The sequence below is a fragment of the Gymnoscopelus braueri genome (genome assembly GCF_963280865.1).
Source record: "Gymnoscopelus braueri genome assembly, chromosome: 12".
Taxonomy (NCBI): Eukaryota; Metazoa; Chordata; class Actinopteri; order Myctophiformes; family Myctophidae; genus Gymnoscopelus; species Gymnoscopelus braueri.
The window spans coordinates 15,827,603-15,838,517 of record NC_137614.1 but is presented as its reverse complement, the minus strand read 5'-3'; the positions used below and the strand labels follow the sequence as shown (position 1 = coordinate 15,838,517).

The 10,915-nt window shown below is 39.0% G+C and overlaps 1 protein-coding gene across 1 annotated transcript; it reads right to left on the bottom strand.

Annotated features, from left to right (window-relative positions):
- Positions 1-36: 36 nt before the first annotated feature.
- gpr157 (G protein-coupled receptor 157) lies at positions 37-6,106 on the bottom strand. Its single transcript, XM_080444304.1, has 4 exons — positions 5,373-6,106; positions 3,570-3,783; positions 3,111-3,302; positions 37-2,299 (listed from the first exon to the last, which is right to left on the bottom strand). Exons 1-4 carry the CDS (start codon positions 5,750-5,752, stop codon positions 2,120-2,122), a joined length of 966 nt encoding a protein of 321 aa, XP_080300430.1. The 5' UTR covers positions 5,753-6,106; the 3' UTR covers positions 37-2,119.
- Between the last annotated feature and the right edge of the window lie 4,809 nt (positions 6,107-10,915).

The following is a 10,915-nucleotide window of genomic DNA, read 5'->3' as shown; positions in this document are numbered from 1 at the left end:
CATTTGAAGCCCCACCCCCTCTCTGATGCAGTCTCATCAAAGCACTTCTCCCCCTACCTGTCTAATCAAAATGAAAATAGAAATATTTTAAACACTGATTCTATTAGTACAAACTACTTCACAACAACAATCTGAGACATCAGCTACAATAAATATGTATGTGTATGTGTGCACTACATAGATCATCAATAATTTCCACATTCTTGCACATTATACTTCAGGTGGTGTAGAGAAGTAATATCAAAAGCACTATTGAGTGACTGCCTAAACGGACAGGTTAAGGTTTTGGAAAAGTAAGTGTTGCCATGACAGTGGGTAAAATGTTCACTTATTTAAAAAATCATAATAGCATTGTCTGGCCTGACAAAACCACTTCAACTAAGTTGTGGACTGGACTAATTCATCAGCCATAACAGATACACGCATGAATCAACTTCATTACAACACCTCTGATGAGGCACTTCTGAAATTAGAGGTTGACCGGCCAGGAGGGTCAAGTAAATGATAACCACTTGCATATAAAGCAAAATTTACCCTGCAGCACAATGGACTTCTCCATTGCTTCCTCATACTGTAGCCACTGCACTAATTAATCTTATTGATTGTAGCTGGTCACCTATAAGAAAGGATCATCGAGATTTAATTGCATCTAGAAAAACGAATTTAAGCAGTCTGGAGAACTATGAAAAGACTCTCCTCTGGTACTGTCGCCAGTGAGGTGTAGGGGACCTTGTGCTCAAAAGGGTTCAGTGGGTTCTTTGGTATGCATTCTGTCTGGTTTGTGGCATGTTGCTAAGTTGGGTGGCTGGAAGCCAAAAACAACTGCTCTCAAAGGAGAAGTGAGGCTTATATATCACTCAACGGCATCAGTTTTCAGAGAGTATAGACAACACACTCTGATGGCACTTCACACATGGCCACAGCATGAAATGATTATTTAAAACTTTATTTGGTGTTGTTTTGGCTGAAGACTTTCTGCAACTACAGCAAGAAAAACAAGTTGCAACTCTGGTCATGGACGAATCAATAGGTTTGGAGTGAAATCTTCCCAGAGTCTCAAAAATCTCATAAAGACAGTCAATACCTAAATACAATTTCGATAGAATGATCATGAGTTAATTCACCCAAATGTATTTATTAAAGTATGAGTGATTGGAACAGCATGCTATAGCTATTCTGTATAGCTGAAAAAATGTAAACAAGGCATTCTTGTCCCCACATCATAATTAAATTATACAGTTAAAAAAGATATTAGGCCTGGCAGTCTACATTTCTTAGGCATTCATTTTGAGTTGTGCTTGAGACAAAGTACTTGCCAAAGCCTTGTGATATAAAGTTTATCTAGAAATCAAAGTCCACAAATCCAATGTGCTGTGGTATGTAAAAAGCTTAAGCTAATTAGCTTACAGAAATAAGCATGAAGCACCATTTAGCAACATAAAACTGACCAGGGGTAACATGACACATACAGCACATCAGTGCACACAGTAGAATATAAACATAAGTTTTAAAATGCATTATTACAAGGACTGATATTAAGATAAATAAAAAATCAACACCATAAAAAAGTACAATCAAGAGTAATTTCACAGGAATAGGCTAAACCTAAACTTTGAAAGCCCTTTCACTTAATATATTATATAAAAAAAACAAGCACAAACTATGTATATACAATACATCTAATGTGTTCCATGTGGCCAAATGATATCGGAGATCAAGTAATAGAATCCTATTTGAAGCATCATAAGCCTGATTTATGCTTAGTTCCGCACAAGTGTCACACATGAAAATAATGTAACTGATCTACAGGCTCACAGCACAGCACAGCACAACACAATCTGTTGTGAGCTTGTAGATCTGCTATTTTGGTGCGTACAAGAATAAGTATAAATCAGGCTGTACATGCGCCACGGTCCTCATCATCCAAAGTGCATGTGATATACATACATATACAGTACGTTCCCTAAGGCAGATGTGCATGCACATGCAGAATTTCCCCAGCCACCTTTGCAGGCACTTGCTCTAATGAGGCTGGTGCTGAGCTGGTGCTCTTCTCCAACGCCTTCATCATTTTCCTCATCTCCTTCCCAACCATAAGAAATGATCCATTGGCCCGGGCTCAGCTAGTGCTCTCTTCTGTCACGAGCTGAGGCCTTTGGGAAGAGTCTTGTGAGCGGGGCGACCCTGTTCGGCACTTACAGCAGCAGCAGAACATTGCTGAGAGACGCGTGCGGATGGGCTGGGTGCACAGAACGAACATGATGCAGTTCGCTGCACCCTGGAACGTGTTGCCAATGCCCTGGAGGATCAGATGGAAAGCATTAAATGTTAACGGTAATCATTCAGGGGATTCACTGTAATTAGAGTATGCAAACATGGCCTTGCATACAAGTTCAATATTGTAAACAGAAGTGTAAATAAACACACAGTAGCATACACACAGACATATAGGGCTGCTCGATTATGGCAAAAATCATAAGCACAATCATTTTGGTTATTTAACATGATTACTCATTGATTTAGGAAAAATCATGTAATTATTGAACTTTTGAAAAGAAGCATCTGAACAATGGAGTAATCACAAAATGTAAGTAATCACAAAATGTGATGGTTGCAGCTTGTCTTTTACTCTGACAGTATTAAACACACATCTAATACCCCGTTTTCACATAGCACAAATATAACAAAACTGGTTATAATCATGTTTATAGTACATGTTATAAATGAACATTCATTTGAATGAATGATGAAAGATGAAAACCTTGTATCTCCATATTACAACTTTCAATGTTTTGTTTTAATGTTTTTTTCCTAAATGCTTTTACGCAGATCTACAAGCTCGCAACGCGCCGCATTGTGACAAATTGTGAGCTTGTAGATCTGCTATTTTCACAACTTAAAAACAAATGTTTTAAAGTGAAAGTGGTTAAGTGTGCCAGTGGGGCTTATAAATATTTAACCAATGAAATGTATATAAGGGCTTGTGACTAAATAATAACCACATTGGATCCATTGGAACACAGGTTCTTTTTTTCATTTCCTGAAAACTAACTGTTTTGGACATACAAGGTTTCCGCCCGACAGCAACGATATGCTGGAGCTCAACTCACATGCAAAGTGACAAGTACTGGGTTCTGCCCGGCAGGGGAGCCTACTAGCAGCAGTACAAAGCGCACTGTGCTCCACATACGCAGGGCAATGAAGATGATCGGGATGAGGGTGAGCTTCCTGTCAGCCATGGAAGAGGAGTTGGACAGAGGGCTGCTGGCCAAGAGTGGGCGGTACTCAGACAGGGCTGCATGCTAAATGAGACACATGACAAGTTAAGACTTCTGCTAAACTGGTACATATCGTTATAAGAGTGGGATTTATGAAAGTAATAATGATGACAAGCAGAATTTAAACTTAATTCAGGTTCTATGATGAAAATATTGAATAGCCACAAAGTGCAACATTCAGGATTTGTCTAATGTGTTGTTGTTGTTGTTGTTTTTTAAACATTATCAGCACAAGACTTATTCAGACCACAGAAGGGAGCAGTCAGACAGATATTTGAGTTGGATTCTCACTGCTCTGTGGATGTGCCTCTTGATCAAAATGTAGAGGACAGGGAGCACGATGTAAGCCAGGACTTCCCAGATCTTCCCCGTCAGAAACATCCACAGCACATGGTCAGGAGCCTGGATCTTCACCCAGCACCACCCTACGGACACCTCTGATGCATCGAACCCAATCTTATTAAGGATCAGAGCTGCAGTAGTAGTGGCCAATGGAACACCCCAACTAGACAAGAAACAGAAGGAACGTCTTGACAAATAACCAAACGTTGCAATTACTTCCTCAAAAATCTTCCTGTTTAATCATGAGTGTATTTGGTGCATGTGTTGTATTCTGCACTCTGAATTTCTTTCTATTGTGTAACTTTGTAGCACAAACTGTGCACTCCTAAAATCCTTACAAATGTACCTAGAAATATAGGGAACAATATTGGTAAGATTTGCACTGTGCCATCTTACTTGTTGGTGTAAGTCTTTGGCAAATTATTGACCAACCTCTAAAAGAGGCCTTTTGCTCCAATGCAGGGGACGTTTTGCCCCAGACACACAGTCAATAAATATTCACTTACAAAAAACGAAACACAAAAAACACACCCAAAATATGTTGTAATTTATTTCCTCTAAACAAGTGGATTATTTATCCCAAGTCCTTCCTAGTGAGTAGTGACATATCAACAATAAGTTAAGAAGTCAATGTTGTAATTTTTACAAAATGTCTTTGACAGAAAGATACATTTACCTCAATATCGTTTTCGTGGAATAAACTAGAGGACTGTGGTCAAATGAGATCATAAAATGCTGCATTGATCAAGACTAGTGGCATAAATATATATTAAAATAACATGTGTTACTTCTGTTTTGTATATATACAGACATATGGGGGGGGGGGGGCTTTTACCCCAAGGGGGTAAAAAGAGATTATTAACATTTCTCTATGTATAGGCTATTATACATAGAGAATTTTTATAATCTCACTTTTTACCTGGTAATGAATGTACTATTGCTTATTTAACTGCACAAAATATTTGGAGGATGAGCCAAAGTATCCTAATACATCCACCATAGGTCAGCCAATCACAGCCTTAAGTCCATCCGCAAAGATCCGATTCTAAATTCTACCTCCAGGTAAATGTGCAACTGCGAAGATAGTTATTCTCATACATCCTCACCTCAGCAAGCATGCTAGTTGTTGGGAAACATTCCAACTAAAACTCGTATAAATTGAATTGCAGTAGCAAAAGTAATAGGCCAAAGTCCTTAGTCCCAATTTACTAGCCATGGATGGATCACAAGACGGTCATCTGTCATGATGACCGTCATGGATGAACTTCACAATAGTGTTAGCAATTTCTCCCTTTTTTGTCCGTGCATCTGCTTAAACGTTCAGATTTTAATCATAAAGTGCTTACCCCATGGCCACGGATGTTACAATTATGTACGGCCCTCAGAAGTACCCGTAATTTCCGTATTGTTCAATAAAAAGCATTTTAATTCCGATCGATGGCCATTTTCTCATAGTTATAATGTATCAGAGTGCAATTCACCTCCCAACCGATAGGATCACGTAGTTGAAATCACAAGATACGAAGAAAATGGCCACCAATCGGATTGAAATGCTTTCTATTGAACAATACGGAAATTACTGGTACTTCTGAGGGCACGAACATAATTGTAACATCCGTAGCCATGAGGTAAGCACTTTATATTTGAAATCTGAACGTTTGTATAGATGTACGGACCAAAAAGGGAGAAAGTGCAAAGACTATTTTGAAGATAATCCATGTCTGTCAGTCATGTATCAGGGCTACCACTTACCTGACAATGTGGAAAAACAACACCAAGCTGTCGGCAAGTCTTTGGTTGGACCTCACGATGAAAACGTACAGGTAAATGGCTATAGCAACAGTCCAGAAAAAAGAGCTCGTGTTTGCAAACGTAGATATTGCTCCTTGGGCGACACAGTCTATAGAATCTGACTTAAAAACTTTCCAGGCTCCATATGCGTATGAAGTCGCAGACAACCAGTCGGAAACCGACAGATATACCAGGAGTTTTCTTGGAGTCGTCCTCAAATCAGACCAAAATATGTATACAAATATAATGAGTGAAGAGCCGAAGAACGAGAGAGCGCACGAAATCAAAACAAGCACTTTTAGTTTTTCCGAAATGTACACAACAGTCTGGTTTGGATCCATTACTTCATTTGAGACTGCATGTGATGTTTGTTTTCAACTTATTAATAACACATGCATGTTTACAAAAAGCTCTTCCGGGGACAAGTGGGCTACACTATTCCACTGGTTTAGGTTCCTTATTGGCACGAAGTCTTCCCAGTTCCCACATAATATCCCATTCGAGTTATTAGACTACATAAAAAACAACCAGGCGAGTGAGTGAGTCCATCCATATTATCGCTGTACGGAGTTTCTTCTCCATAACCGCATTCCTTTCCGTGCAGTGGGAAGTCAGACAAAACTTTGTCCTAATGTAGTTTAACTCCTCCCTGCTTCTCCTTTTTAAGACCTTCACCCCGGAACCCAAAGCAATAGGAGGTTCCTGAACTGCAGAGCCAGAGACTGCACTGCTATGATGTACCCTCCAAACCCCAACCTTACTCTAATGCAGTGTCTTCAACGTTATTCAGTCCAAGGACCCCTAGCTGAGAGAGAGATGAAGCAGGGACCCCCACTGCATACTTTGTAAAACTGTGTTGCAGGGTAAACTTTTTCATAGATTTCATAGATAGTTGAATTCGTGCAACTGTGTATTTTCAGATAGTTAACCTTATAAACCCTCAATATTTAGTCACCTTGACCATTGGCTCTCTACTTGGTCAGTTCTTTTTTTCCCTCTACACAAACTCCGAAAAGATTTGTGTAGACCCCCTCTGAGGAGTTGTTGAAAACCCCTGCCCTAATGCATTAACCATAAAGCCCACCCTAAACCGGTGACAGTGACACCAGTGACAGTAGTTCTGTGACTCTGCTGGAACCCAGCATTGAAAGCAGAACTAGTGTCAGCTGTCATCTATAGATTCTAGGCTGGTTTAGGCTAACATACTACTAGAGTCTAGTAGTATGCTAGACAGTCACCCTTCGTCTAATTTCGTCCCTTCACTGATCTCTGCTGGTTTGAGCCCCTAGGTATATATAGGAACCTTTTTGAAGATGATCAAAGAAGTCGCTCACTCAAAAACGATGACATCATATTATATATAATTAGTCTTTTCTGTAGTAAGAATGCTGTTGTCTCATGGCAACTGTGCTACTGTAGTTACTATAGGCCTATACTATACACATATGCTATTTGTTTTTTTTTGCCATTTTGCTTTCATTGAGTAAAAAAAAATAGAACATTATTATATCATTGCCACACTATTGAGGTTTGAAGATACGAATCTCACTGCCTGTAATGTTACCACAGCTGTATTGTAATTGTACTGTAAGTGCATGTCACAATGAAAAAGCTTAAAGCTTGGAATCACGCAAAGTGAGCCCTGTGTTTTTTAAGCATCAATGAATAGCTGTTGTGCATTTCAATTCAATGGGCCACTTTAGAATTCATGAAAAACTACACTCGAATGGCACCAGCAGACATCCCGATTAATCATAAGGAAATATGTTGTTGCTTTCATGTAAGCTAAATAGAGCAATTTCAGCACTTCAGCATAATAGAAAAAAGTGCTTTTCACTATGCAGATTGAGTGGTCAAACTAATCGTTCAAGATTGTAAATGTGCTAGGTTTTATATATTACTAAACTGTAAACCAGAAGGCTGTTCCAAGGTGACAGCTCCCGTACTTATAGCTCAGGATGATGGTTGGTCATGTTGTGGCTAGTTGGGTGTCAGGCATTAGCTAGTTTAAACACATTTTATGAACCCAGATATTTTCATTTAGCTAAGAGGTGTTGCAAGCATTATCTATTGGTAAAATAAGTGTTAAATAGCTCTTTATTATTAATATATTGTTTGTTTAGTAAGAGGGGTCTCCAAATCTCTCCATCTCTTGTGAGACATGATAGGAGTACCCAGGAATATAATTCATAATTCTATGCCATCTGAAATGTATTTAAGCGTGGTAACCTGGTGGCTAGTTTAGAACCAATCATACAGACCATGGAACATTGCATTGTCGCTTAGATAATATTTCCATGTACGCTTTGCTCTGCATATTTTAGATGTGGTGTGATGATTTAACATTCTGAAAAAGGAATGATTAACAACAAACATTATACAATATTTATTACATATTAATGATACTGATGCCTACATTATAGACAGTAATGGTCTGTAGTGGTTGATACTTGCCTCCAGAACATTGACTCTATATTATAATTATATGGCTGCAGAACTATGTCAAACCCCCTGCTGGCTTAGGATTCAGCTTACCTGAGAAACCCGCTACACTCAGTTTTCTCCCCCTCAGTTTTTGTACTATCTATATCTAACCCAATACCTTTTGAAAAGAAGGGGGAAAATCCCACAACATTACTTTCCCTTCCAAGTGATTGTAGTGTTAAATGCTAGACTTTACTGTAACATCTCCAAACAATCTCTAATATTTTGGTTAGTGTTTGTTTGGAGACATATATGTGTAATGTAATGTGATTTGCCACAGAGTTGCGGCTAAAAAGAAGGAAAATACCACAGCGTTAAGGTTAAACCAGTGACAGTATGATTCCTCCGGTCTCATAGTACTGCAGCCCCCCAGTAAAACTGCGACCCCTTTTCGTGTTTGCAGCAATGCAGTGGCAGTGGCACAGAGCTTTACAAAGGACTGCAGAGTTCTGTTTTACTCCAGCCCGCAGAGAAAACATCTACTTCATCATCACACTATCTTCCAAGATAACAAGCTCAGTTGTACAGATATTCATAACTTTTTTGGATAATGCAGTTATCAATGAATTTGTACAACTTATTTCCTAAACCAACTCTAACGAATGTGCTTACCATTCAGACAGCCATGCTAATTAGGCCTCTAGACAGTGCTTTAATGTGACATAAATTATTTAATTATATTATAATTAAATTTCCAGATATGTGATGTGGAGAATATAGATTGTAAAAAAAAACATTGGTAATTGCTTTTGTTTGTGTGTTCAAATGATTTTAGACATGTGAACACAACGCTTACGTTTAGTCATGTGTGACATGCATTAAAGTCGGTAACTGACCACTTATAAGCATACAGGGTATAGTTAACATAATTAATCACATACAATAACTGCTAATATTATTTGCAGTGAGAAAATGACCATAAAATCACAAACATAAATATGAATGTATATTAACAGTAATGAAAATATTCAAAGCATAATTGAATTAATGAATGACCAGTAACAAAACATATACTCCAAGTTATTACAATTATTTCTACACAGCCACAATTCTTTAAGGAAAAGAAATGTAGGTTATCTGTTGGACAATTGCTGCACTGTGATGACCTAAAAAATGCCCAAGTATGCTTTTTTGTCACAAGAGGGCAGTATCACACAAGTACAATGCCTTATACAAGTTTGTTCATTGTTATAAGTTTTGTCAAACAAATGGTTACATTCTCAGTAACTAAATTCTCCCACTCCTGCATCAGGTCATGAACTTTACATACATTTTTTTTAACTTGACATTCATTTGCCCTGAAGCACTGCAGAGTGAATTTATAGTGCTCTCTGTAGTGAGCAACTTACTTTGTTAACATGGTAAATATTGTGGTGATTATTGTTGATTCATTTGAACTGTCAACCCTCTAAACACAAACCACATGTACCATATGTGACAGTAAAGCTCTGAATTAAATTGAAACGAATTGAACTGAATTGACATTATATCAACATTAAAATAAACAACTTCAACAGGGTTCGGTTCTTCTTTTGACGTTCTGTCCTCCACCTTCTGTCAACATAATAGCTCTGCCTTGCACTGACCAATACCCCCCCGTGATGGTTCCATTTCCAGGGCCTCTTAGTGCGAAGAGTTTCTGCGGCAGTATACTTGCTGATTGCTTCGTTCTCACTCCTCACAACAACCAGCTAAGACACTGCCAGAGAAACACCCGCAGCAGGCATATCCAGGTCCACCAGCAGGCTCCTTTCCTCTTCCCTTTCACAGTGGGATCCATAATGATGACTCTGCTATGCATTTCCATTAGCAGCCGTATAGATGTTTCACGGTGTCATGCCCTGGCTTTGCGGTTGCCGTCGGTTGGCCAATGTCTCTCTAAAATCCACAGGGGTGGGTGGCATGGGCCTATGCCAAGCACCGGATGCTCTGTAACAGAGAGAGCAGATAATGGCTCAATAACAGGGTCACTCATTTCACAGAATTTATATGAATGATCTCACTGATCCAAATTAATTGCCATTTTTTAACAATCAAGTTCCAATGAAACGCTTTCATTGATTTAGCTTCTGAAGCCTTACTGGGGTTTTTTCTTTCTCTTAAGGAATGTTAAATTACGTCCTTCACTGCCCACCTTGGTTTTATGTAACTGTGATGCGTGGATGAGTCCACAATCTGTTACCCAAAGTAACTCAAAGCTTGTTCCCTAAGAGGTTGTTGGTACTCTACTACACTGTAAAATACTGCGTATTAATTTAACTGAGAGTGTACTGGTCCGATTGGTTACATTTGTTCACTCTTAGAGTTACAAATGAATAAATTAACACTGATTATTTAACTGTGTAGCTTCATGTGTAGCATCACTGTAGCGAAGACATCTTGGACAAGCACAAACACCCGCTGATCTAAGAATAGACTTGCCATGAGTCATGATTTTACAACACAACCTCAGTGATTTAGAGGAAAATCTTTTTACCTATGCGCTTCAAATAAACTACAGAAAGTTAGATATAGTTCATTTATTTGTGTGCATGTGTATATACAGTACGTACATGTGTGTGTTGTTGCTCAGTGTGCTAAGTGTGTCATATTTGCATGTGTCTGCATGTGTAAAGGACAAAAGATGAACCCTGCTGTTTGCTGCGGTCTCTCTCTCTCTCTCTCTCTCTCTCTCTCTCTCTCTCTCTCTCTCTCTCTCTCTCTCTTGCTCTCTCTCTCTCTCTCTCTCTCTCACTGCAGTGCTATTTTGGGCCAGCTGACCATTCCATACTGTGCTCTCCCTGTGGAATATGCCTTGCTGACAGGACAACATAGATACTAGAGTAGAGAGCCATCTGCACTCACTAGTGAGTGAAGGAGGATTGAGAACCACGAAGGAAATAGAATAGTATTACAGATGTCACAGAATACTGGACAATAGTGACCCAGGGAGAGGAGGCCAGAATGGGTTTAGCCTATGTGCGCCACATGCAATGGCCAATGGCCATATACACAGGGTGGTCATTTTGCTCTTACGCTAT

Coding starts and splice junctions, on each gene's coding strand:
- gpr157 (XM_080444304.1), bottom strand. CDS start 5,752: ATGGATCCAAACCAGACTGTTGTGTACATTTCGGAAAAACTAAAAGTG. Junction 3,784..5,372: donor TTGTTTTTCCACATTGTCAG/GTAAGTGGTAGC, acceptor TTTCTTGTCTAG/TTGGGGTGTTCCATTGGCCA. Junction 2,300..3,110: donor CAGTACTTGTCACTTTGCAT/GTGAGTTGAGCT, acceptor CTGATCCTCCAG/GGCATTGGCAACACGTTCCA.